The 27,948-nt window shown below is 41.6% G+C and overlaps 2 protein-coding genes and 3 long non-coding RNA genes across 5 annotated transcripts in view; 4 read left to right on the top strand and 1 right to left on the bottom strand.

Annotated features, from left to right (window-relative positions):
• The window catches only part of LOC128454471 (receptor-type tyrosine-protein phosphatase N2), a 64,974-nt gene that overhangs the window by 21,708 nt on the left and 15,318 nt on the right, over nucleotides 1-27,948 (bottom strand). The gene's annotated exons all lie outside the window — the stretch shown is intronic.
• On the top strand, nucleotides 435-1,954 carry LOC128455171 (tripartite motif-containing protein 16-like protein). The gene is made up of 2 exons (XM_053438851.1): nucleotides 435-535; nucleotides 657-1,954. Exon 2 carries the CDS (start codon nucleotides 801-803, stop codon nucleotides 1,485-1,487), a length of 687 nt encoding a protein of 228 aa, XP_053294826.1. The 5' UTR covers nucleotides 435-535; nucleotides 657-800; the 3' UTR covers nucleotides 1,488-1,954.
• Nucleotides 10,863-12,473, top strand: LOC128455174 (uncharacterized). Its single transcript, XR_008341688.1, has 2 exons — nucleotides 10,863-11,066; nucleotides 11,188-12,473. It is a non-coding gene; the product is annotated as an uncharacterized LOC128455174 (long non-coding RNA).
• Nucleotides 15,528-17,068, top strand: LOC128455172 (uncharacterized). Its single transcript, XR_008341686.1, has 2 exons — nucleotides 15,528-15,661; nucleotides 15,783-17,068. It is a non-coding gene; the product is annotated as an uncharacterized LOC128455172 (long non-coding RNA).
• Nucleotides 20,124-21,664, top strand: LOC128455173 (uncharacterized). The gene is made up of 2 exons (XR_008341687.1): nucleotides 20,124-20,257; nucleotides 20,379-21,664. It is a non-coding gene; the product is annotated as an uncharacterized LOC128455173 (long non-coding RNA).

The raw sequence follows: 27,948 nt of genomic DNA, 5'->3' as shown, positions 1-27,948 counted from the left end.
TGGATACAGATGGTTTTTTGTTTCACTTCTAAACGGTTTAACATTTTTAAACAATTTTCCAAGGAATGAAAGAGAGATTAAAGATCAGGCATCTGTAGCAGACTCTTCTCTAATATGACACAGTTTGTCTATGTTTTCAAATGTAACTGAAATTGAAGAACAAGGTCATCAACAAACCCAGAGTTGTTTTACCAATTGTTTTTTATAAAGTGCTGCTCCTCTTACTGGAATCTGCAAAAGCTTGATAAGCCTTTGTCTTCGTCCACCTTGTTCCTCCACAAATTGAGGAACAAGGTCATCAACAAACCCAGAATTGTTTTACCAATTTTTTTTTGTAAAGTGCTGCTCCTCTTACTGGAATGTGGAAAAGCTTATTAAGCCTCCCATTCCGTACACACCCAGTTCTATTCTGCCCATATATATCCTCATTCTCCTCCCATCACATGTACATTCAAAAGATTGGTGGAATCAACAAGGCTGAAGTGTCAGAGCTGACAGACCTCATTCACTGCAGAGACACAGACCGGAGCTCAAGGTAAGACAGTGAAACTCATCTGTCATTGGAGATTGTCACTGAGGAAGGAAATGGCTCAGAGAGGAGTTCAGCTGGAGCAGGAAAGATTCTAATGTTCGATCTGTTTTTTGATCTACTGAAGGATCTGGTGACTACTGTCTGTGGACACAGCTTCTGCAAGAGCTGTATTAACACCCACTGGGACAAAGAGGAGGAGAGAGGAAGCTACAGCTGTCCTCAGTGTAGACAGACCTTCACACAGAGGCCTGTCCTGGAGAAAAGCACCATGGCAGATTTAGCGGAGGAGCTGAAGAACCTTGGACTCCAAGATGCACCAGAGAGCACTGAGAGGGAGAGAGAGCTCGGGCTGCCACAACCAGAGCCGGAGCCGGAGCCACAACCGGAGCCGGAGCCGGAGCCGGAGCCGGAGCCAGAGCCAGAGACCAGAGCTGACTTCTTAAGATATTTACAGGAAATCACACTGGATCCAAACACAGCACACAAATGTCTGTTATTATCTGAGGGAAACAGAGTTGAACGTATGAGAGACCAACGGCCTTATCCTGATCACCCAGCCAGATTCACTAATACGTGTCAGGTCCTGAGTAATAAGAGTCTGAAGTCACCTTGTTACTGGGAGGTGGAGGTGAGAGGAACAGTTGGTGTAGCAGTCACTGACAATAATATCAGCAGAGCAGGAAACTCTGATGAGTGTAGATTTGGATACTATGCTAATTCTTGGATGTTAAGTTGTAATGGAGACAGTTATGACTATGTTCAAAAGAGAATCAAGAATCCAGTGTCAGATCCTGTGTCCTCCAGAGTAGGAGTGTATCACAGGGCAGGTGTTCTGTCCTTCTACAGCGTCTCTGACACCATGACTCTCCTCCACAGAGTCGATACCGAATCCACTGAGCCTCTCTATGCTGGAGTTTGGCTTAATTTATTTGGATCCAAAGCTGAATTCCGTTAACTCAAATAGACTCGAGTCATTAAAAGCAGTGATTTAGATTCTGTGTGTAAATCTTTAACTTCTTTTGTCTCCATGTTTGTTGATCAAAGTTCTTCGTGGTGACGTTTCTGCTCTGCACAGAGATCAGCTGTCAATCAAACACTGACCTTCCTTTATCACACATATTTACTTATCACTTTGTAAAGACACAAATCTATAATTACACTGACATGAATGTGTTTGAAATATCTAATGTTGCTGTTGTTTTCTGAATCAATGTAGAAATCAGGTTGTGGGATGTTTTAGAACCTGTGTTGATCCTGATTCTCATCAATGAGATGATTATTTGTTCTTTTCTTTTCCACATGTGAGATGGAGGTGAAACAAACTGATTATGTTTCCATGAACTCACTGAACAAGAGTCACTGAACAGACTTTACTGATGAAATGTGTGAACGAAGGTTTGAATAAAGAATAATGTTCCTTAATGTGTTTTTTCTTCTTCTCTTTATTTATGAGCGTGGTCTTTCAGTTTGAGATTGAGACTTATTGATTTCATAACAAATTTCATAATGCTCTCTTTCAAAACCCTGCACTCGGTCTCAAATGAACCCCGTTTGTGTTTGGACTTCCTGAGTCCAGCTTCAACTCTTCTCCTCCTCATGCTGATTCTTGAATAAACATTAAAATGTCTAAATCCCTGTTATCATACCACATTTGATCTAATTCTAGTTTTTAGAGATTGGTCATGATTACATTTCTGTCACCTGTAGTGTTTTTATACTTTGACTCTTTCAACAGTTGTTTACCCAGTTCTATTTTGGAAATTGCTGCTCCTCTTACTGGAATCCGCAAAAGCTTGATAAGCCTCCATCTTCGTACACACCCAGTTCTATTCTGTCCAACTATTTTTTCATTCTCCTCCCATCACATGTGCATTCAAAAGATTGGTGGAACCAACAAGGCTGAAGTGTCAGATATGACAGACGTCATTGGTTGTCTGATAAAATGCTCAAACAACATGTTAACAAACGTTCACCTGTAGTGTTTTTATACTTTGACTCTTTCATCAGTTTGTTTTAATGTATTGTAGCAGTCGGTGAGCCGGACGCTCTGATTGGACAGCATGTTGCAAAGGCTCATGGGACTCTTATGTGTTAGGCGATGTTTAGCTGTTTTGACTGATATTCAGTTGATGGTTAGACTTGGTTCATGTGGGTTTTGTGGGTTTGTTTTTGTTTGATGGTAATGTTGTGTTTATTTAGGTTCACTTGTGCAACAACCATGATTGTAAAATGTAGTGTCTGTGATGGGGTCCAGTCACTGTTCATATGAGAATGTGAATGTTAAGTGGGATCGCACAGCTGCTGGGGCAACAAAGAGGCTGCCACACACTTGGTCTTGGCATTTGAAGGAAAGGCATTACAGGTGCTGCTTGACCTCCCCCCGACAGAACAGCAGGACCTCCATGGCCTGACCACAACACTGCAGAGGCAATTCACAGCACAACTTGGAGATGAACCAACATGTGGTGATGTGCCCGAGCTGACAGGAGCTCGTAGTGACACTTCTAACAAAGAGCGGCTCAGACAGTCATTATCACTGAGAGGGGAAATGATGCAGAAAGAATTATATTATTTTTGTCCTGGTTGTTGGTTTGTTTGTTGACTGGTTGGATCCAGATGTTTTTTTGTATCACTTCTAAACGGTTTAACATTTTAAAACTATTTTCCAACGAATGAAAGAGAGATTAAAAAACTAAAATCTTCTCTTATATGACACAGTTTGTCTATGTTTTCAAATGTAACTGAAATTGAGGAACAAGTCATCAACAAACCCAGAATTGTTTTACCAATTTTTTTTATAAAGTGCTGCTCCTTTTATTGGAATCTGGAAAAGCTTGATAAGCCTCCATCTTCATACACACCCAGTTCTATGTTGTAAAGTGCTGCTCCTCTTACTGAAATGTGGAAAAGCTTATTAAGCCTCCCACTCCGTACACATCCAGTTCTATTCTGTCCATATATATCCTCATTCTCTTCCCATCACATGTATATTCAAAAGATTGGTGGAACCAACAAGGCTGAAGTGTCAGATATGACAGACGTCATTCACTGCAGAGACACAGACCGGAGCTCAAGATAACACAGTGAAACTCATCTGGCATTGGTCATTGTCACTGAGGAAGGAAATGGCGCAGATGGGAGTTCAGCTGGAGCAGAAAAGATTCTGCTGTTCGATCGGTCAGCATCTGCCGAATGATCCGTTGACTACTGGCTGTGGACACAGCTTCTGTAAGAGCTGTATTAACAACCACTGGGACAAAGAGGAGGAGAGAGGAAGCTATAGCTGCCCTCAGTGTAGAGAGACCTTCACACAGAGGCCTGTCCTGGTGAGAAACACCATGATAGCTGATTTAGTGGAGGAGCTGAAGAGGATTCGACTCCAAGATGCACCAAAAAGGACTGAGAGGCTGATAGAGCTCAGGCTGCAACAACCAAGGAAAAAGCCCAGAGCTGACTTCTTACAATATTCACAGATATTCACATTGGATCCAAACACAGCACACAATCATCTGTCATTATCTGAGGGAAACAGAAGAGTATCACGTGAGAGTAAAGATCAGTCTTATCTTTCTCACAAAGACAGATTCACTAAGAGGTGTCAGGTCCTGAGTAAAGAGGGTCTGAATCCACCTTGTTACTGGGAGGTGGAGGTGAGGGATATAGAAGTAATTGGCGTGGCAGTGACAGACAAGAAAATCTGGAGAAAAGGGACATCAACAAAATGTAGATTTGGATTCTATAATCAATCTTGGATGTTACGTTGTAATGGAGTCAGTCATGACTTTGCTTTCAATGGGCAAAAGTTTTCACTGTCCGGTCCTGTGTCCTCCAGAGTAGGAGTGTATTACAATGAAGGTGTTCTGTCCTTCTACAGGGTCGTCTCTGACACTACAGTGACTCTCCTCCACAAAGTCAAGACCAAATCCACTGAGCCTCTCTATGCTGGACTTTTGGTTTATCGTTTTGGATCCACAGCTAAGTTCTGTTAACTCAAATAGACTCGAGTCATTAAAAGCAGTGATTTAGATTCTGTGTGTTAATCTTTAACTTCTCTTGTCTCCATGTTTGTTGATCAAAGTTCTTCGTGGTGAAGTTTCTGCTCCTCACAGAGATCAGCTGTCAATCAAACACTGACCTTCCTTTATCACAAATATTTAGTTCTCACTTTGTAAAGACAGAAATCTATAATTACACTGACATGAATGTGTTTGAAATATCTAATGTTGCTGTTGTTTTCTAAATCAATGTAGAAATCAGGTTGTGGGATGTTTTAGAACCTGTGTTGATCCTGATTCTCATCAATGAGATGATTATTTGTTCTTTTCTTTTCCACATGTGAGATGGAGGTGAAACAAACTGATTGTGTTTCCATGAACTCACTGAACAAGAGTCACTGAACAGACTTTACTGATGAAATGTGTGAACGAAGGTTTGAATAAAGAATAATGTTCCTTAATGTGTTTTTTCTTCTTCTCTTTATTTATGAGCGTGGTCTTTCAGTTTGAGATTGAGACTTATTGATTTCACAACAAATTTCATAATGCTCTCTTTCCAAACCCTGCACTCGGTCTCAAATGAACCCCGTTTGTGTTTGGACTTCCTGAGTCCAGCTTCAACTCTTCTCCTCCTCATGCTGCTTCTTGAATAAACATTCAAATGTCTAAATCCTTGTTATTGTACCACATTTGATCTAATTCTAGTTTTTAAAGGGTGGTCATGATTACATTTCTGTCACCTGTAGTGTTTTTATACTTTGACTCTTGCATCAGTTTGTTTTAATGTATTGTAGCGGTCAGTGAGCGGGTCGCTCTGATTGGACAGCATGTTGCAAAGGATCATGGGACTGTTATGTGTTAGGCGATGTTTAGCCATTTTGACTGATATTCGGTTGATGGTTAGACTTGGTTCATGTGGGTTTTGTGTGTTTGTTTTTGTTGGGTGGTAATGTTGGTTTGGTTGGTTGACTGGTTGGATCCAGATGGTTTTTTGTATCACTTCTAAACAGTTTAACATTTTAAAACTATTTTCCAACGAATGAAAGAGAGATTAAAAAACCTAAAATCAGGCGTCTGTAGCAGGCTCTTCTCTAATATGACACAGTTTGTCTATGTTTTCAAATGTAACTGAAATTGAGGAACAAAGTCATCAACAAACCCAGAGTTGTTTTGACATACACCACTGTACATTACACATATCATATCCTTTGAGCATTAACTACACTCTGTAGCACAGTCAACACTTTGTTTCACTACACACACACACACACACACACACACACAAGGATCTGAAGGAGTTGAGGCAGATAATGAGCAGACCTTGGCCAAAACCCTCCTTCACACACACACACACACACACACACACACACACAGTAGACTTAGAGGAGGTTTTCATAGCTTTTTTCTCACAATATTTCATAAATTACTTCATTGTATTAGTTCTGAGACGTCCTCTCTCCTGTGAGATCATCAGTCTTAGAATGCTTTGAGGCCAGAACGCTATGACCTCTGGTAACCGCGACATGGCGTGCACGCCCAGATCATCATCATCAACACGCGACGCCAGGAGGAGGAGCCAATATCGATATATAAACTATGTGCGCACTCTGTGAAAACACCTTTTCTCCTGTGCAGCCTTCGGCGTAGGACTGGAGGCCCATGCATGTTCAATTGCTAGACACCGCAGTTTCCTGACCTGTGACCTCTGAATAAACTTGATTAATTTTAACTTGAGAACGACGACTCCTCCCTTTGATTTCCACCCGCAACAGTTGTTTACCCAGTTCTATTTTGGAAATTGCTGCTCCTCTTACTGGAATCCGCAAAAACTTGATAAGCCTCCACCTTCGTACACACCCAGTTCTATTCTGTCCAACTATTTTTTCATTCTCCTCCCATCACATGTGCATTCAAAAGATTGGTGGAACCAACAAGGCTGAAGTGTCAGATATGACAGACCTCATTCACTGCAGAGACACAGACCGGAGCTCAAGATAACACAGTGAAACTCATCTGTCATTGGTGATTGTCACTGAGGAATGAAATGGTTTGGTGAAGTTTCAGGGTGAAGACGTTGAGTTGAGTCCTGACACACAAGCCACATATTGGAGATATTGTGATGTTGTGGACTTGAGGTTGTTATGTTTATCTTGCTGTTCGTTGTAATGAGGATAAAACCTCACAACGAGTTTGTTGTGTTGCTTCAGTGTTTCACGTTGTCACCTCACGGACAGACGGTCCTGGGTCGTACAGTTTGAATCCAGACTGGATCCAAACTTCTTGAAACCAAATTTGTCCGAGGTTTAACCCACAAAACAAACTTTGCTGCTTTGAGGAGGTTTTGTAATTTCTGCAGAGTTAAAACAGTAAACGATAAAAACACTCAGAATCAGGTTCATGTCGACTGGGATCGACTCTTTGCTCCGTCACAGACTAACTTCATCCAACTGGTTCAGAACAGAAAGAACTTTGGTGTCACTTGTATTATATAGAAACCGTTTGAGCAGTTTATCATTTTCTTTGATAGAAGTTGAACAGTTGTTGACATGGTTCCTTTGCTCTTTGTCATTGTTTTTCTTCAGAACTCCATTAACTCTGCTGTGAGTCTGTATCATCTCTGGCTGCATGTGCTGTTGTGACAGCTCAGCTTCACACTGAGGGGGACAGAGATTTATAAACAAGAGTCTGAGTCTCTGAAACAACCTGAGGAAATAAAGCAGGCTGAGTCAGAAGCTTCCTTTAAATCCAAACTTCAAACGTGTTGTTATCAAACCACGATTTGATCTTATTCTAATTTTTAAAGTGTGATCATGATTACATTTCTGTCACCTGTAGTGTTTTTATACTTTTACTCTTTCATCAGTTTGTTTTAATGTATTGTAGCGGTCGGTGAGCCGGTCGCTCTGATTGGACAGCATGTTGCAAAGGCTCATGGGACTATTATGTGTTAGGCGATGTTTATCCGTTTTTACTGATATTCGGTTGATGGTTAGACTTGGTTCATGTGGGTTTTGTGGGTTTGTTTTTGTTGGGTGGTAATGTTGGTTTGTTGACTGGTTGGATACAGATGGTTTTTTGTTTCACTTCTAAACGGTTTAAAATTTGTAAACAATTTTCCAAGGAATGAAAGAGAGATTAAAGATCAGGCATCTGTAGCAGACTCTTCTCTAATATGACACCATTTGTCGATGTTTTCAAATGTAACTGAAATTGAGGAACAAGGTCATCAACAAACCCAGAGTTGTTTTACCAATTGTTTTTTGTAAAGTGCTGCTCCTCTTACTGGAATCTGCAAAAGCTTGAAAAGCCTTTGTCTTCGTCCACACCCAGTTCTATTTTGTCCAAATGTTTCCTCATTCTCTTCCCATCACATGTACATTTCAAAGATGGGTGGATCCAACAAGGCTGAAGTGTGAGAGCTGACAGACCTCATTCACTAAAGAGACACAGACCGGAGCTCTGGATAACACAGTGAAACTCATCTGTCATTGGTCATTGTCACTGAGGAATGAAAGGGTTTGGTGAAGTTTCAGGGTGAAGACGTTGAGTTGAGTCCTGACACACAAGCCACATATTGGAGATATTGTGATGTTGTGGACTTGAGGTTGTTATGTTTATCTTGCTGTTCGTTGTAATGAGGATAAAACCTCACAACAAGTTTGTTGTGTTGCTTCAGTGTTTCACGTTGTCACCTCACGGACAGACGCTCCTGGGTCGTACAGTTTGAATCCAGACTGGATCCAAACTTCTTGACACCAAATTTGTCCGAGGTTTAACCCACAAAACAAACTTTGCTGCTTTGAGGAGGTTTTGTAATTTCTGCACAGTTAAAACAGTAAACGATAAAAACACTCAGGATCAGGTTCCTGTCGACTGGGATCGACTCTTTGCTCCGTCACAGACTAACTTCATCCAACTGGTTCAGAACAGAAAGAGCTTTGGTGTAACTTGTATTATATAGAAACAATTTGAGCAGTTTATCATATTCTTTGATAGAAGCTGAACAGTTGTTGACATGGTTCCTTTGCTCTTTGTCATTGTTTTTCTTCAGAACTCCATTAACTCTGCTGTGAGTCTGTATCATCTCTGGCTGCATGTGCTGTTGTGACAGCTCAGCTTCACACTGAGGGGAACAGAGATTTATAAACAAGAGTCTGAGTCTCTGAATCAACCTGAGGAAATAAAGCAGGCTGAGTCAGAAGCTTCCTTTAAATCCAAACTTCAAACGTGCTGTTATCAAACCACGATTTGATCTTATTCAAATTTTTAAAGTGTGATCATGATTACATTTCTGTCACCTGTAGTGTTTTTATACTTTGACTCTTGCATCAGTTTGTTTTAATGTATTGTAGCGGTCGGTGAGCCGGTCGCTCTCATTGGACAGCATGTTGCAAAGGCTCATGGGACTGTTATGTGTTAGGCGATGTTTAGCCATTTTGACTGATATTCGGTTGATGGTTAGACTTGGTTCATGTGGGTTTTGTGGGTTTGTTTTTGTTGGGTGGTAATGTTGGTTTGGTTGGTTGGCTGGTTGGATCCAGATGGTTTTTTATTTCACTTCTAGACAGTTTAACATTTTTAAACAATTTTCCAAGGAATGAAAGAGAGATTAAAGATCAGGCATCTGTAGCAGACTCTTCTCTTATATGACACAGTTTGTCTATGTTTTCAAATGTAACTGAAATTGAGGAACAAGGTCATCAACAAACCCAGAGTTGTTTACCCAGTTCTATTTTGGAAATTGCTGCTCCTCTTACTGGAATCTGGATAAACTTGATAAGCCTTTGTCTTCGTCCACACCCAGTTCTATTTAGTCCAAATGTTTCCTCATTCTCTTCCCATCACATGTACATTTTAAAGATGGGTGGAACCAACAAGGCTGAAGTGTCAGAGCTGACAGACCTCATTCACTGCAGAGACACAGACCGGAGCTCAAGATAACACAGTGAAACTCATCTGTCATTGGTCATTGTCACTGAGGAATGAAATGGTTTGGTGAAGTTTCAGGGTGAAGACGTTGACTTGAGTCCTGACACACAAGCCACATATTGGAGATATTGTGATGTTGTGGACTTGAGGTTGTTACGTTTATCTTGCTGTTCATTGATATGAGGATAAAACCTCACAACGAGTTTGTTGTGTTGCTTCAGTGTTTCACGTTGTCACCTCACGGACAGACGCTCTTGGGTCGTACAGTTTGAATCCAGACTGGATCCAAACTTCTTGAAACCAAATTTGTCCGAGGTTTAACCCACAAAACAAACTTTGCTGCTTTGAGGAGGTTTTGTAATTTCTGCAGAGTTAAAACAGTAAACGATAAAAACACTCAGGATCAGGTTCCTGTCGACTGGGATCGACTCTTTGCTCCGTCACAGACAAACTTCATCCAACTGGTTCAGAACAGAAAGAACTCTGGTGTCACTTGTATTATATAGAAAGCGTTTGAGCAGTTTATCATATTCTTTGATAGAAGCTGAACAGTTGTTGACATGGTTCCTTTGCTCTTTGTCATTGTTTTTCTTCAGAACTCCATTAACTCTGCTGTGAGTCTGTATCATCTCTGGCTGCATGTGCTGTTGTGACAGCTCAGCTTCACACTGAGGGGGACAGAGATTTATAAACAAGAGTCTGAGTCTCTGAATCAACCTGAGGAAATAAAGCAGGCTGAGTCAGAAGCTTCCTTTAAATCCAAACTTCACACGTGCTGTTATCAAACCACGATTTGATCTTATTCTAATTTTTAAAGTGTGATCATGATTACATTTCTGTCACCTGTAGTGTTTTTATACTGACTCTTGCATCAGGTTGTTTTAATGTATTGTAGCGGTTGGTTAGCCGGTCTCTCTGATTGGACAGCATGTTGCAAAGGCTCATGGGACTGTTATGTGTTAGGCGATGTTTATCCGTTTTTACTGATATTCGGTTGATGGTTAGACTTGGTTCATGTGGGTTTTGTGGGTTTGTTTTTGTTGGGTGGTAATGTTGGTTTGGTTGGTTGGCTGGTTGGATACAGATGGTTTTTTGTTTCACTTCTAAACGGTTTAACATTTTTAAACAATTTTCCAAGGAATGAAAGAGAGATTAAAGATCAGGCATCTGTAGCAGACTCTTCTCTAATATGACACAGTTTGTCTATGTTTTTAAATGTAACTGAAATTGAAGAACAAGGTCATCAACAAACCCAGAGTTGTTTTACCAATTGTTTTTTATAAAGTGCTGCTCCTCTTACTGGAATCTGCAAAAGCTTGATAAGCCTTTGTCTTCGTACACCTTGTTCCTCCACAAATTGAGGAACAAGGTCATCAACAAACCCAGAATTGTTTTACCAATTTTTTTTTGTAAAGTGCTGCTCCTCTTACTGGAATGTGGAAAAGCTTATTAAGCCTCCCATTCCGTACACACCCAGTTCTATTCTGCCCATATATATCCTCATTCTCCTCCCATCACATGTACATTCAAAAGATTGGTGGAACCAACAAGGCTGAAGTGTCAGAGCTGACAGACCTCATTCACTGCAGAGACACAGACCGGAGCTCAAGGTAAGACAGTGAAACTCATCTGTCATTGGAGATTGTCACTGAGGAAGGAAATGGCTCAGAGAGGAGTTCAGCTGGAGCAGGAAAGATTCTAATGTTCGATCTGTTTTTTGATCTACTGAAGGATCTGGTGACTACTGTCTGTGGACACAGCTTCTGCAAGAGCTGTATTAACACCCACTGGGACAAAGAGGAGGAGAGAGGAAGCTACAGCTGTCCTCAGTGTAGACAGACCTTCACACAGAGGCCTGTCCTGGAGAAAAGCACCATGGCAGATTTAGCGGAGGAGCTGAAGAACCTTGGACTCCAAGATGCACCAGAGAGCACTGAGAGGGAGAGAGAGCTTGGGCTGCCACAACCAGAGCCGGAGCCGGAGCCACAACCGGAGCCGGAGCCGGAGCCAGAGCCAGAGACCAGAGCTGACTTCTTAAGATATTTACAGGAAATCACACTGGATCCAAACACAGTACACAAATGTCTGTTATTATCTGAGGGAAACAGAGTTGAACGTATGAGAGACCAACGGCCTTATCCTGATCACCCAGACAGATTCACTAATAAGTGTCAGGTCCTGAGTAATAAGAGTCTGAAGTCACCTTGTTACTGGGAGGTGGAGGTGAGAGGAACAGTTGGTGTAGCAGTCACTGACAATAATATCAGTAGAGAAGGAAACTCTGATGAGTGTAGATTTGGATACTATGCTAATTCTTGGATGTTAAGTTGTAATAAAGACAGTTATGACTATGTTCACAAAAGCATCAAGAATCAAGTGTCAGGTCCTGTGTCCTCCAGAGTAGGAGTGTATCACAGGGCAGGTGTTCTGTCCTTCTACAGCGTCTCTGACACCATGACTCTCCTCCACAGAGTCGATACCGAATCCACTCAGCCTCTCTATGCTGGAGTTTGGCTTAATTTATTTGGATCCAAAGCTGAGTTCCGTTAACTCAAATAGACTCGAGTCATTAAAAGCAGTGATTTAGATTCTGTGTGTACATCTTTAACTTCTCTTGTCTCCATGTTTGTTGATCAAAGTTCTTCGTGGTGACGTTTCTGCTCTGCACAGAGATCAGCTGTCAATCAAACACTGACCTTCCTTTATCACACATATTTACTTATCACTTTGTAAAGACACAAATCTATAATTACACTGACATGAATGTGTTTGAAATATCTAATGTTGCTGTTGTTTTCTGAATCAATGTAGAAATCAGGTTGTGGGATGTTTTAGAACCTGTGTTGATCCTGATCCTCATCAATGAGATGATTATTTGTTCTTTTCTTTTCCACATGTGAGATGGAGGTGAAACAAACTGATTGTGTTTCAATGAACTCACTGAACAAGAGTCACTGAACAGACTTTACTGATGAAATGTGTGAACGAAGGTTTGAATAAAGAATAATGTTCCTTAATGTGTTTTTTCTTCTTCTCTTTATTTATGAGCGTGGTCTTTCAGTTTGAGATTGAGACTTATTGATTTCATAACAAATTTCATAATGCTCTCTTTCAAAACCCTGCACTCGGTCTCAAATGAACCCCGTTTGTGTTTGGACTTCCTGAGTCCAGCTTCAACTCTTCTCCTCCTCATGCTGATTCTTGAATAAACATTAAAATGTCTAAATCCCTGTTATCATACCACATTTGATCTAATTCTAGTTTTTAGAGATTGGTCATGATTACATTTCTGTCACCTGTAGTGTTTTTATACTTTGACTCTTTCATCAGTTTGTTTTAATGTATTGTAACTGTCGGTGAGCCGGTCGCTCTGATTGGACAGCATGTTGCAAAGGCTCATGGGACTGTTATGTGTTAGGCGATGTTTAGCTGTTTTGACTGATATTCAGTGGATGGTTAGACTTGGTTCATGTGGGTTTTGTGTGTTTGTTTTTGTTGGGTGGTAATGTTGGTTTGGTTGGTTGGCTGGTTGGATCCAGATTGTTTTTTGTATCACTTCTAAACTGTTTAACATTTTAAAACTATTTTCCAACGAATGAAAGAGAGATTAAAAAACCTAAAATCAGGCATCTGTAGCAGACTCTTGTCTAATATGACACAGTTTGTCTATGTTTTCAAATGTAACTGAAATTGAGGAACAAGGTCATCAACAAACCCAGAGTTGTTTACCCAGTTCTATTTTGGAAATTGCTGCTCCTCTTACTGGAATCTGGATAAACTTGATAAGCCTTTGTCTTCGTCCACACCCAGTTCTATTTAGTCCAAATGTTTCCTCATTCTCTTCCCATCACATGTACATTTTAAAGATTGGTGGAACCAACAAGGCTGAAGTGTCAGAGCTGACAGACCTCATTCACTGCAGAGACACAGACCGGAGCTCAAGATAACACAGTGAAACTCATCTGTCATTGGTCATTGCCACTGAGGAATGAAATGGTTTGGTGAAGTTTCAGGGTGAAGACGTTGAGTTGAGTCCTGACACACAAGCCACATATTGGAGATATTGTGATGTTGTGGACTTGAGGTCATTACGTTTATCGTGCTGTTCATTGTAATGAGGATGAAACCTCACAACGAGTTTGTTGTGTTGCTTCAGTGTTTCACGTTGTCACCTCACGGACAGACACTCCTGGGTCGAACAGTTTGAATCCAGACTGGATCCAAACTTCTTGACACCAAATTTCTCTGAGGTTTAACCCACAAAACAAACTTTGCTGCTTTGAGGAGGTTTTGTAATTTCTGCAGAGTTAAAACAGTAAACGATAAAAACACTCAGGATCAGGTTCCTGTCGACTGGGATCGATTCTTTGCTCCGTCACAGACAAACTTCATCCAACTGGTTCAGAACAGAAAGAACTCTGGTGTCACTTGTATTATATAGAAACCGTTTGAGCAGTTTATCATTGTCTTTGATAGAAGCTGAACAGTTGTTGACATGGTTCCTTTGCTCTTTGTCATTGTTCTCCTTCAGAACTCCATTAACTTTGCTGTGAGTCTGTATCATCTCTGGCTGCATGTGCTGTTGTGACAGCTCAGCTTCACACTGAGGGGGACAGAGATTTATAAACAAGAGTCTGAGTCTCTGAATCAACCTGAGGAAATAAAGCAGGCTGAGTCGGAAGCTTCCTTTAAATCCAAACTTCACACGTGCTGTTATCAAACCACGATTTGATCTTGTTCTAATTTTTAAAGTGTGATCATGATTACATTTCTTCACCTGTAGTGTTTTTATACTTTGACTCTTGCATCAGTTTGTTTTAATGTATTGTAGTGGTCGGTGAGCCGGTCGCTCTGATTGGACAGCATGTTACAAAGGCTCATGGGACTGTTATGTGTTAGCAGTGATGCCGGTAACGCGCTACTTAGTAACGCGTTACTCTAATCTGACCGCTTTTTTCAGTAACGAGTAATCTAACGCGTTACTATTTCCAAACCAGTAATCAGATTAAAATTACTTGTCCAAGTCACCTTGCGTTACTATTTCGGTATTTGTGGTTAGCCCGCTGGGCACGTCCTGCGGCTGGGGGAGCAGTCGCCCCGTCGCCCTCCTCACCACGCCGCCGGAGGCTCGGTGTGCGGCACTCCTCGACGTTTTTTTAGGGGGGGAGGTGCTCATCCGCGGTGCTGGGGCTTTCCTTCTAGTATGCCGCGGGGCGGTGTCCGTCGGCGCTGCGGAAGGCGGGGACCGGTTGGAGGGGACCGGGTACGACGGTCGGCGACAGCGACTCTGGACGTGTGTCGGGCTCTTCTCGCGGATCACCTCAGCTACAGCGCCCGTTAGGGGAACCCTCCGTTCGCGCGGGGGGGGGGGGGGGCCTCCGGCGGTGTCTAATAAAGTTAGTGTTGGCCAAACCGGTTGTCATTTTTATGTTGAGGCGGCGGGGGTGTTGTCGGCAGCTGCTGAATGTAACTAATAAAGTAACTTGTAATCTAACTTAGTTACTTTTAAAATCAAGTAACTTGTAATCTAACTTAGTTACTTTTAAAATCAAGTAACTTGTAAAGTACCTAAGTTACTTTTTCAAAGTAACTATGGCAACACTGTGTGTTAGGCGATGTTTATCCGTTTTTACTGATATTCGGTTGATGGTTAGACTTGGTTCATGTGGGTTTTGTGGGTTTGTTTTTCTTGGGTGGTAATGTTGGTTTGGTTGGTTGACTGGTTGGATCCAGATGGTTTTTTGTTTCACTTCTAAACGGTTTAACATTTTTAAACAATTTTCCAAGGAATGAAAGAGAGATTAAAGATCAGGCATCTGTAGCAGACTCTTCTCTTATATGACACAGTTTGTCTATGTTTTCAAATGTAACTGAAATTGAGGAACAAAGTCATCAACAAACCCAGAATTGTTTTACCAATTTTTTTTATAAAGTGCTGCTCCTTTTACTGGAATCTGGAAAAGCTTGATAAGCCTCCATCTTCATACGCACCCAGTTCTATGTTGTAAAGTGCTGCTCCTCTTACTGGAATGTGGAAAAGCTTATTAAGCCTCCCATTCCGTACACACCCAGTTCTATTCTGCCCATATATATCCTCATTCTCCTCCCATCACATGTACATTCAAAAGATTGGTGGAACCAACAAGGCTGAAGTGTCAGAGCTGACAGACCTCATTCACTGCAGAGACACAGACCGGAGCTCAAGGTAAGACAGTGAAACTCATCTGTCATTGGAGATTGTCACTGAGGAAGGAAATGGCTCAGAGAGGAGTTCAGCTGGAGCAGGAAAGATTCTAATGTTCGATCTGTTTTTTGATCTACTGAAGGATCTGGTGACTACTGTCTGTGGACACAGCTTCTGCAAGAGCTGTATTAACACCCACTGGGACAAAGAGGAGGAGAGAGGAAGCTACAGCTGTCCTCAGTGTAGACAGACCTTCACACAGAGGCCTGTCCTGGAGAAAAGCACCATGGCAGATTTAGCGGAGGAGCTGAAGAACCTTGGACTCCAAGATGCACCAGAGAGCACTGAGAGGGAGAGAGAGCTCGGGCTGCCACAACCAGAGCCGGAGCCGGAGCCACAACCGGAGCCGGAGCCGGAGCCAGAGCCAGAGACCAGAGCTGACTTCTTAAGATATTTACAGGAAATCACACTGGATCCAAACACAGTACACAAATGTCTGTTATTATCTGAGGGAAACAGAGTTGAACGTATGAGAGACCAACGGCCTTATCCTGATCACCCAGACAGATTCACTAATAAGTGTCAGGTCCTGAGTAATAAGAGTCTGAAGTCACCTTGTTACTGGGAGGTGGAGGTGAGAGGAACAGTTGGTGTAGCAGTCACTGACAATAATATCAGTAGAGAAGGAAACTCTGATGAGTGTAGATTTGGATACTATGCTAATTCTTGGATGTTAAGTTGTAATAAAGACAGTTATGACTATGTTCACAAAAGCATCAAGAATCAAGTGTCAGGTCCTGTGTCCTCCAGAGTAGGAGTGTATCACAGGGCAGGTGTTCTGTCCTTCTACAGCGTCTCTGACACCATGACTCTCCTCCACAGAGTCGATACCGAATCCACTCAGCCTCTCTATGCTGGAGTTTGGCTTAATTTATTTGGATCCAAAGCTGAGTTCCGTTAACTCAAATAGACTCGAGTCATTAAAAGCAGTGATTTAGATTCTGTGTGTACATCTTTAACTTCTCTTGTCTCCATGTTTGTTGATCAAAGTTCTTCGTGGTGACGTTTCTGCTCTGCACAGAGATCAGCTGTCAATCAAACACTGACCTTCCTTTATCACACATATTTACTTATCACTTTGTAAAGACAGAAATCTATAATTACACTGACATGAATGTGTTTGAAATATCTAATGTTGCTGTTGTTTTCTGAATCAATGTAGAAATCAGGTTGTGGGATGTTTTAGAACCTGTGTTGATCCTGATCCTCATCAATGAGATGATTATTTGTTCTTTTCTTTTCCACATGTGAGATGGAGGTGAAACAAACTGATTGTGTTTCAATGAACTCACTGAACAAGAGTCACTGAACAGACTTTACTGATGAAATGTGTGAACGAAGGTTTGAATAAAGAATAATGTTCCTTAATGTGTTTTTTCTTCTTCTCTTTATTTATGAGCGTGGTCTTTCAGTTTGAGATTGAGACTTATTGATTTCATAACAAATTTCATAATGCTCTCTTTCAAAACCCTGCACTCGGTCTCAAATGAACCCCGTTTGTGTTTGGACTTCCTGAGTCCAGCTTCAACTCTTCTCCTCCTCATGCTGATTCTTGAATAAACATTAAAATGTCTAAATCCCTGTTATCATACCACATTTGATCTAATTCTAGTTTTTAGAGATTGGTCATGATTACATTTCTGTCACCTGTAGTGTTTTTATACTTTGACTCTTTCATCAGTTTGTTTTAATGTATTGTAACTGTCGGTGAGCCGGTCGCTCTGATTGGACAGCATGTTGCAAAGGCTCATGGGACTGTTATGTGTTAGGCGATGTTTAGCTGTTTTGACTGATATTCAGTGGATGGTTAGACTTGGTTCATGTGGGTTTTGTGTGTTTGTTTTTGTTGGGTGGTAATGTTGGTTTGGTTGGTTGGCTGGTTGGATCCAGATTGTTTTTTGTATCACTTCTAAACTGTTTAACATTTTAAAACTATTTTCCAACGAATGAAAGAGAGATTAAAAAACCTAAAATCAGGCATCTGTAGCAGACTCTTGTCTAATATGACACAGTTTGTCTATGTTTTCAAATGTAACTGAAATTGAGGAACAAGGTCATCAACAAACCCAGAGTTGTTTACCCAGTTCTATTTTGGAAATTGCTGCTCCTCTTACTGGAATCTGGATAAACTTGATAAGCCTTTGTCTTCGTCCACACCCAGTTCTATTTAGTCCAAATGTTTCCTCATTCTCTTCCCATCACATGTACATTTTAAAGATTGGTGGAACCAACAAGGCTGAAGTGTCAGAGCTGACAGACCTCATTCACTGCAGAGACACAGACCGGAGCTCAAGATAACACAGTGAAACTCATCTGTCATTGGTCATTGCCACTGAGGAATGAAATGGTTTGGTGAAGTTTCAGGGTGAAGACGTTGAGTTGAGTCCTGACACACAAGCCACATATTGGAGATATTGTGATGTTGTGGACTTGAGGTCATTACGTTTATCGTGCTGTTCATTGTAATGAGGATGAAACCTCACAACGAGTTTGTTGTGTTGCTTCAGTGTTTCACGTTGTCACCTCACGGACAGACACTCCTGGGTCGAACAGTTTGAATCCAGACTGGATCCAAACTTCTTGACACCAAATTTCTCTGAGGTTTAACCCACAAAACAAACTTTGCTGCTTTGAGGAGGTTTTGTAATTTCTGCAGAGTTAAAACAGTAAACGATAAAAACACTCAGGATCAGGTTCCTGTCGACTGGGATCGATTCTTTGCTCCGTCACAGACAAACTTCATCCAACTGGTTCAGAACAGAAAGAACTCTGGTGTCACTTGTATTATATAGAAACCGTTTGAGCAGTTTATCATTGTCTTTGATAGAAGCTGAACAGTTGTTGACATGGTTCCTTTGCTCTTTGTCATTGTTCTCCTTCAGAACTCCATTAACTTTGCTGTGAGTCTGTATCATCTCTGGCTGCATGTGCTGTTGTGACAGCTCAGCTTCACACTGAGGGGGACAGAGATTTATAAACAAGAGTCTGAGTCTCTGAATCAACCTGAGGAAATAAAGCAGGCTGAGTCGGAAGCTTCCTTTAAATCCAAACTTCACACGTGCTGTTATCAAACCACGATTTGATCTTGTTCTAATTTTTAAAGTGTGATCATGATTACATTTCTTCACCTGTAGTGTTTTTATACTTTGACTCTTGCATCAGTTTGTTTTAATGTATTGTAGTGGTCGGTGAGCCGGTCGCTCTGATTGGACAGCATGTTACAAAGGCTCATGGGACTGTTATGTGTTAGCAGTGATGCCGGTAACGCGCTACTTAGTAACGCGTTACTCTAATCTGACCGCTTTTTTCAGTAACGAGTAATCTAACGCGTTACTATTTCCAAACCAGTAATCAGATTAAAATTACTTGTCCAAGTCACCTTGCGTTACTATTTCGGTATTTGTGGTTAGCCCGCTGGGCACGTCCTGCGGCTGGGGGAGCAGTCGCCCCGTCGCCCTCCTCACCACGCCGCCGGAGGCTCGGTGTGCGGCACTCCTCGACGTTTTTTTAGGGGGGGAGGTGCTCATCCGCGGTGCTGGGGCTTTCCTTCTAGTATGCCGCGGGGCGGTGTCCGTCGGCGCTGCGGAAGGCGGGGACCGGTTGGAGGGGACCGGGTACGACGGTCGGCGACAGCGACTCTGGACGTGTGTCGGGCTCTTCTCGCGGATCACCTCAGCTACAGCGCCCGTTAGGGTAACCCTCCGTTCGCGCGGGGGGGGGGGGGGGGCCTCCGGCGGTGTCTAATAAAGTTAGTGTTGGCCAAACCGGTTGTCATTTTTATGTTGAGGCGGCGGGGGTGTTGTCGGCAGCTCCTGAATGTAACTAATAAAGTAACTTGTAATCTAACTTAGTTACTTTTAAAATCAAGTAACTTGTAATCTAACTTAGTTACTTTTAAAATCAAGTAACTTGTAAAGTACCTAAGTTACTTTTTCAAAGTAACTATGGCAACACTGTGTGTTAGGCGATGTTTATCCGTTTTTACTGATATTCGGTTGATGGTTAGACTTGGTTCATGTGGGTTTTGTGGGTTTGTTTTTCTTGGGTGGTAATGTTGGTTTGGTTGGTTGACTGGTTGGATCCAGATGGTTTTTTGTTTCACTTCTAAACGGTTTAACATTTTTAAACAATTTTCCAAGGAATGAAAGAGAGATTAAAGATCAGGCATCTGTAGCAGACTCTTCTCTTATATGACACAGTTTGTCTATGTTTTCAAATGTAACTGAAATTGAGGAACAAAGTCATCAACAAACCCAGAATTGTTTTACCAATTTTTTTTATAAAGTGCTGCTCCTTTTACTGGAATCTGGAAAAGCTTGATAAGCCTCCATCTTCATACGCACCCAGTTCTATGTTGTAAAGTGCTGCTCCTCTTACTGGAATGTGGAAAAGCTTATTAAGCCTCCCATTCCGTACACACCCAGTTCTATTCTGCCCATATATATCCTCATTCTCCTCCCATCACATGTACATTCAAAAGATTGGTGGAACCAACAAGGCTGAAGTGTCAGAGCTGACAGACCTCATTCACTGCAGAGACACAGACCGGAGCTCAAGGTAAGACAGTGAAACTCATCTGTCATTGGAGATTGTCACTGAGGAAGGAAATGGCTCAGAGAGGAGTTCAGCTGGAGCAGGAAAGATTCTAATGTTCGATCTGTTTTTTGATCTACTGAAGGATCTGGTGACTACTGTCTGTGGACACAGCTTCTGCAAGAGCTGTATTAACACCCACTGGGACAAAGAGGAGGAGAGAGGAAGCTACAGCTGTCCTCAGTGTAGACAGACCTTCACACAGAGGCCTGTCCTGGAGAAAAGCACCATGGCAGATTTAGCGGAGGAGCTGAAGAACCTTGGACTCCAAGATGCACCAGAGAGCACTGAGAGGGAGAGAGAGCTCGGGCTGCCACAACCAGAGCCGGAGCCGGAGCCACAACCGGAGCCGGAGCCGGAGCCAGAGCCAGAGACCAGAGCTGACTTCTTAAGATATTTACAGGAAATCACACTGGATCCAAACACAGTACACAAATGTCTGTTATTATCTGAGGGAAACAGAGTTGAACGTATGAGAGACCAACGGCCTTATCCTGATCACCCAGACAGATTCACTAATAAGTGTCAGGTCCTGAGTAATAAGAGTCTGAAGTCACCTTGTTACTGGGAGGTGGAGGTGAGAGGAACAGTTGGTGTAGCAGTCACTGACAATAATATCAGTAGAGAAGGAAACTCTGATGAGTGTAGATTTGGATACTATGCTAATTCTTGGATGTTAAGTTGTAATAAAGACAGTTATGACTATGTTCACAAAAGCATCAAGAATCAAGTGTCAGGTCCTGTGTCCTCCAGAGTAGGAGTGTATCACAGGGCAGGTGTTCTGTCCTTCTACAGCGTCTCTGACACCATGACTCTCCTCCACAGAGTCGATACCGAATCCACTCAGCCTCTCTATGCTGGAGTTTGGCTTAATTTATTTGGATCCAAAGCTGAGTTCCGTTAACTCAAATAGACTCGAGTCATTAAAAGCAGTGATTTAGATTCTGTGTGTACATCTTTAACTTCTCTTGTCTCCATGTTTGTTGATCAAAGTTCTTCGTGGTGACGTTTCTGCTCTGCACAGAGATCAGCTGTCAATCAAACACTGACCTTCCTTTATCACACATATTTACTTATCACTTTGTAAAGACACAAATCTATAATTACACTGACATGAATGTGTTTGAAATATCTAATGTTGCTGTTGTTTTCTGAATCAATGTAGAAATCAGGTTGTGGGATGTTTTAGAACCTGTGTTGATCCTGATCCTCATCAATGAGATGATTATTTGTTCTTTTCTTTTCCACATGTGAGATGGAGGTGAAACAAACTGATTGTGTTTCAATGAACTCACTGAACAAGAGTCACTGAACAGACTTTACTGATGAAATGTGTGAACGAAGGTTTGAATAAAGAATAATGTTCCTTAATGTGTTTTTTCTTCTTCTCTTTATTTATGAGCGTGGTCTTTCAGTTTGAGATTGAGACTTATTGATTTCATAACAAATTTCATAATGCTCTCTTTCAAAACCCTGCACTCGGTCTCAAATGAACCCCGTTTGTGTTTGGACTTCCTGAGTCCAGCTTCAACTCTTCTCCTCCTCATGCTGATTCTTGAATAAACATTAAAATGTCTAAATCCCTGTTATCATACCACATTTGATCTAATTCTAGTTTTTAGAGATTGGTCATGATTACATTTCTGTCACCTGTAGTGTTTTTATACTTTGACTCTTTCATCAGTTTGTTTTAATGTATTGTAACTGTCGGTGAGCCGGTCGCTCTGATTGGACAGCATGTTGCAAAGGCTCATGGGACTGTTATGTGTTAGGCGATGTTTAGCTGTTTTGACTGATATTCAGTGGATGGTTAGACTTGGTTCATGTGGGTTTTGTGTGTTTGTTTTTGTTGGGTGGTAATGTTGGTTTGGTTGGTTGGCTGGTTGGATCCAGATTGTTTTTTGTATCACTTCTAAACTGTTTAACATTTTAAAACTATTTTCCAACGAATGAAAGAGAGATTAAAAAACCTAAAATCAGGCATCTGTAGCAGACTCTTGTCTAATATGACACAGTTTGTCTATGTTTTCAAATGTAACTGAAATTGAGGAACAAGGTCATCAACAAACCCAGAGTTGTTTACCCAGTTCTATTTTGGAAATTGCTGCTCCTCTTACTGGAATCTGGATAAACTTGATAAGCCTTTGTCTTCGTCCACACCCAGTTCTATTTAGTCCAAATGTTTCCTCATTCTCTTCCCATCACATGTACATTTTAAAGATTGGTGGAACCAACAAGGCTGAAGTGTCAGAGCTGACAGACCTCATTCACTGCAGAGACACAGACCGGAGCTCAAGATAACACAGTGAAACTCATCTGTCATTGGTCATTGCCACTGAGGAATGAAATGGTTTGGTGAAGTTTCAGGGTGAAGACGTTGAGTTGAGTCCTGACACACAAGCCACATATTGGAGATATTGTGATGTTGTGGACTTGAGGTCATTACGTTTATCGTGCTGTTCATTGTAATGAGGATGAAACCTCACAACGAGTTTGTTGTGTTGCTTCAGTGTTTCACGTTGTCACCTCACGGACAGACACTCCTGGGTCGAACAGTTTGAATCCAGACTGGATCCAAACTTCTTGACACCAAATTTCTCTGAGGTTTAACCCACAAAACAAACTTTGCTGCTTTGAGGAGGTTTTGTAATTTCTGCAGAGTTAAAACAGTAAACGATAAAAACACTCAGGATCAGGTTCCTGTCGACTGGGATCGATTCTTTGCTCCGTCACAGACAAACTTCATCCAACTGGTTCAGAACAGAAAGAACTCTGGTGTCACTTGTATTATATAGAAACCGTTTGAGCAGTTTATCATTGTCTTTGATAGAAGCTGAACAGTTGTTGACATGGTTCCTTTGCTCTTTGTCATTGTTCTCCTTCAGAACTCCATTAACTTTGCTGTGAGTCTGTATCATCTCTGGCTGCATGTGCTGTTGTGACAGCTCAGCTTCACACTGAGGGGGACAGAGATTTATAAACAAGAGTCTGAGTCTCTGAATCAACCTGAGGAAATAAAGCAGGCTGAGTCGGAAGCTTCCTTTAAATCCAAACTTCACACGTGCTGTTATCAAACCACGATTTGATCTTGTTCTAATTTTTAAAGTGTGATCATGATTACATTTCTTCACCTGTAGTGTTTTTATACTTTGACTCTTGCATCAGTTTGTTTTAATGTATTGTAGTGGTCGGTGAGCCGGTCGCTCTGATTGGACAGCATGTTACAAAGGCTCATGGGACTGTTATGTGTTAGCAGTGATGCCGGTAACGCGCTACTTAGTAACGCGTTACTCTAATCTGACCGCTTTTTTCAGTAACGAGTAATCTAACGCGTTACTATTTCCAAACCAGTAATCAGATTAAAATTACTTGTCCAAGTCACCTTGCGTTACTATTTCGGTATTTGTGGTTAGCCCGCTGGGCACGTCCTGCGGCTGGGGGAGCAGTCGCCCCGTCGCCCTCCTCACCACGCCGCCGGAGGCTCGGTGTGCGGCACTCCTCGACGTTTTTTTAGGGGGGGAGGTGCTCATCCGCGGTGCTGGGGCTTTCCTTCTAGTATGCCGCGGGGCGGTGTCCGTCGGCGCTGCGGAAGGCGGGGACCGGTTGGAGGGGACCGGGTACGACGGTCGGCGACAGCGACTCTGGACGTGTGTCGGGCTCTTCTCGCGGATCACCTCAGCTACAGCGCCCGTTAGGGTAACCCTCCGTTCGCGCGGGGGGGGGGGGGGGGCCTCCGGCGGTGTCTAATAAAGTTAGTGTTGGCCAAACCGGTTGTCATTTTTATGTTGAGGCGGCGGGGGTGTTGTCGGCAGCTGCTGAATGTAACTAATAAAGTAACTTGTAATCTAACTTAGTTACTTTTAAAATCAAGTAACTTGTAATCTAACTTAGTTACTTTTAAAATCAAGTAACTTGTAAAGTACCTAAGTTACTTTTTCAAAGTAACTATGGCAACACTGTGTGTTAGGCGATGTTTATCCGTTTTTACTGATATTCGGTTGATGGTTAGACTTGGTTCATGTGGGTTTTGTGGGTTTGTTTTTCTTGGGTGGTAATGTTGGTTTGGTTGGTTGACTGGTTGGATCCAGATGGTTTTTTGTTTCACTTCTAAACGGTTTAACATTTTTAAACAATTTTCCAAGGAATGAAAGAGAGATTAAAGATCAGGCATCTGTAGCAGACTCTTCTCTTATATGACACAGTTTGTCTATGTTTTCAAATGTAACTGAAATTGAGGAACAAAGTCATCAACAAACCCAGAATTGTTTTACCAATTTTTTTTATAAAGTGCTGCTCCTTTTACTGGAATCTGGAAAAGCTTGATAAGCCTCCATCTTCATACGCACCCAGTTCTATGTTGTAAAGTGCTGCTCCTCTTACTGGAATGTGGAAAAGCTTATTAAGCCTCCCATTCCGTACACACCCAGTTCTATTCTGCCCATATATATCCTCATTCTCCTCCCATCACATGTACATTCAAAAGATTGGTGGAACCAACAAGGCTGAAGTGTCAGAGCTGACAGACCTCATTCACTGCAGAGACACAGACCGGAGCTCAAGGTAAGACAGTGAAACTCATCTGTCATTGGAGATTGTCACTGAGGAAGGAAATGGCTCAGAGAGGAGTTCAGCTGGAGCAGGAAAGATTCTAATGTTCGATCTGTTTTTTGATCTACTGAAGGATCTGGTGACTACTGTCTGTGGACACAGCTTCTGCAAGAGCTGTATTAACACCCACTGGGACAAAGAGGAGGAGAGAGGAAGCTACAGCTGTCCTCAGTGTAGACAGACCTTCACACAGAGGCCTGTCCTGGAGAAAAGCACCATGGCAGATTTAGCGGAGGAGCTGAAGAACCTTGGACTCCAAGATGCACCAGAGAGCACTGAGAGGGAGAGAGAGCTCGGGCTGCCACAACCAGAGCCGGAGCCGGAGCCACAACCGGAGCCGGAGCCGGAGCCAGAGCCAGAGACCAGAGCTGACTTCTTAAGATATTTACAGGAAATCACACTGGATCCAAACACAGTACACAAATGTCTGTTATTATCTGAGGGAAACAGAGTTGAACGTATGAGAGACCAACGGCCTTATCCTGATCACCCAGACAGATTCACTAATAAGTGTCAGGTCCTGAGTAATAAGAGTCTGAAGTCACCTTGTTACTGGGAGGTGGAGGTGAGAGGAACAGTTGGTGTAGCAGTCACTGACAATAATATCAGTAGAGAAGGAAACTCTGATGAGTGTAGATTTGGATACTATGCTAATTCTTGGATGTTAAGTTGTAATAAAGACAGTTATGACTATGTTCACAAAAGCATCAAGAATCAAGTGTCAGGTCCTGTGTCCTCCAGAGTAGGAGTGTATCACAGGGCAGGTGTTCTGTCCTTCTACAGCGTCTCTGACACCATGACTCTCCTCCACAGAGTCGATACCGAATCCACTCAGCCTCTCTATGCTGGAGTTTGGCTTAATTTATTTGGATCCAAAGCTGAGTTCCGTTAACTCAAATAGACTCGAGTCATTAAAAGCAGTGATTTAGATTCTGTGTGTACATCTTTAACTTCTCTTGTCTCCATGTTTGTTGATCAAAGTTCTTCGTGGTGACGTTTCTGCTCTGCACAGAGATCAGCTGTCAATCAAACACTGACCTTCCTTTATCACACATATTTACTTATCACTTTGTAAAGACACAAATCTATAATTACACTGACATGAATGTGTTTGAAATATCTAATGTTGCTGTTGTTTTCTGAATCAATGTAGAAATCAGGTTGTGGGATGTTTTAGAACCTGTGTTGATCCTGATCCTCATCAATGAGATGATTATTTGTTCTTTTCTTTTCCACATGTGAGATGGAGGTGAAACAAACTGATTGTGTTTCAATGAACTCACTGAACAAGAGTCACTGAACAGACTTTACTGATGAAATGTGTGAACGAAGGTTTGAATAAAGAATAATGTTCCTTAATGTGTTTTTTCTTCTTCTCTTAATTTAAGAGAGTGGTCTTTCAGTTTGAGATCGAGACTTATTGATTTCATAACAAATATCATAATGCTCTCTTTCAAAATACTGAATGCTGCAAAAACATCAGAAGCTGGGCAACAACTATAAACTTCCAAGTCCCTAAATAAGCATATAATAGCTTAAGAATAACAATTGTTAAGTTATTAGTTCGGGACATTTAAGCGCAGTTTAAACATTCCCTTCCAACGTTCTTCAAAACGTTCTCAATGAACATCTCTGGAGGAAAGATAGAAGTAAAATCATCGAGTCAGACAGAGACAAAAAAAACAACAGCAGCATTGGTTGTCTTATAAAATCCTTAAACAACATGTTGACAAACAGAACACTGTGTCCATTTTGTCACCAACAAACCACATGTCTAACCAGGAAGGACATTTCCTGAATACAACATTTTTGTAATTATTTCTAAACGGTTTAACATTTTAAAACTATTTTCCAAGGAATGAAAGAGAGATTAAAAAACTAAAATCAGGAATCTGTAGCAGGCTCTTCTCTAATATGACACAGTTTGTCTATGTTTACAAATGTAACTGAAATTGAGGAACAAGGTCATCAACAAACCCAGAGTGGTTTTACCAATTTTCTTTGTAAAGTGCTGCTCCTCTTACTGGAATCTGCAAAAGCTTGATAAGCCTTCATCTTCGTACACACCCAGTTCTATTCTGCCCATATATATCCTCATTCTCCTCCCATCACATGTGCATTTAAAAGATTGGTGGAACCAACAAGGCTGAAGTGTCAGAGCTGACAGACGTCATTGGTTGTCTGATAAAATGCTCAAACAACATGTTGACAAACAAAACACCGTGTCCATTTTGTCACCAACAAACCACATGTCTAACCAGGAAGGACATTTCCTGAAAACAGAAAAAAGGTATATCACAGGATTGTGTACAATGATAAATGTGTGACTTGTGTCTCTGGTAGTGATGAACCTCGAGAGAAGTAACGTCTGAAACTGCTTCTCTCGGCCTCACTGAGTCTTACACTGACTGTCACTTCGTGGTTTCTGGTTCACTCTCACAGAAAGTTGTGTATTGTTAAACAATTTATTGCTGCTGTCAGATGAGATTAAAAGGTGCAATGCATCAGGATTTATGGTGTGAAACTGTAGCAGGGACATTTTGAACATTTAAATGCTCATTATTTCTTTGGCGCTTTTCTAGACTTGACGACCACTCAAAGCTCTTCATAGTACAACATGGTCATCCACCCATTCACACACACAGCAGCATGTGTACAGAGGAACACACGATACTGCAGTTTTAATAGATGAATTAAAGTTTAGTTTTAACCCTTTCTCTATCATAGTTAAAGGATGTTGTGTTTTCGCCCCTGTCGGTCAGTCATTTGGTTTGTTTGTTGGTTTATTGGTTAGTTGGTTGATTAGTTGGTTTGTTTGTTTGATTGTTGATTTATTGGTTCAAGGGGCACATCCAGGATTTTTTATTTTGATCACATGTCAAATATTTGATATATAGAATTGTTTTTCCAGTGAATGCATAGTTCCAGATGAGGAGGGGCTCTACTGAGGACCATTCTACTTTATCAATGTTTACACTTCTAACACAGAGCGACTCAGACAGTCATTATCACTGAGAGGGGAAATGATGCAGAAAGATTTAGATATT

Source organism: Pleuronectes platessa, chromosome 13 (assembly GCF_947347685.1).
Source record: "Pleuronectes platessa chromosome 13, fPlePla1.1, whole genome shotgun sequence".
Classification (NCBI taxonomy): Eukaryota; Metazoa; Chordata; class Actinopteri; order Pleuronectiformes; family Pleuronectidae; genus Pleuronectes; species Pleuronectes platessa.
This window is presented reverse-complemented; position numbering and strand designations above follow the sequence as displayed.

Coding starts and splice junctions, on each gene's coding strand:
- LOC128455171 (XM_053438851.1), top strand. CDS start 801: ATGGCAGATTTAGCGGAGGAGCTGAAGAACCTTGGACTCCAAGATGCA.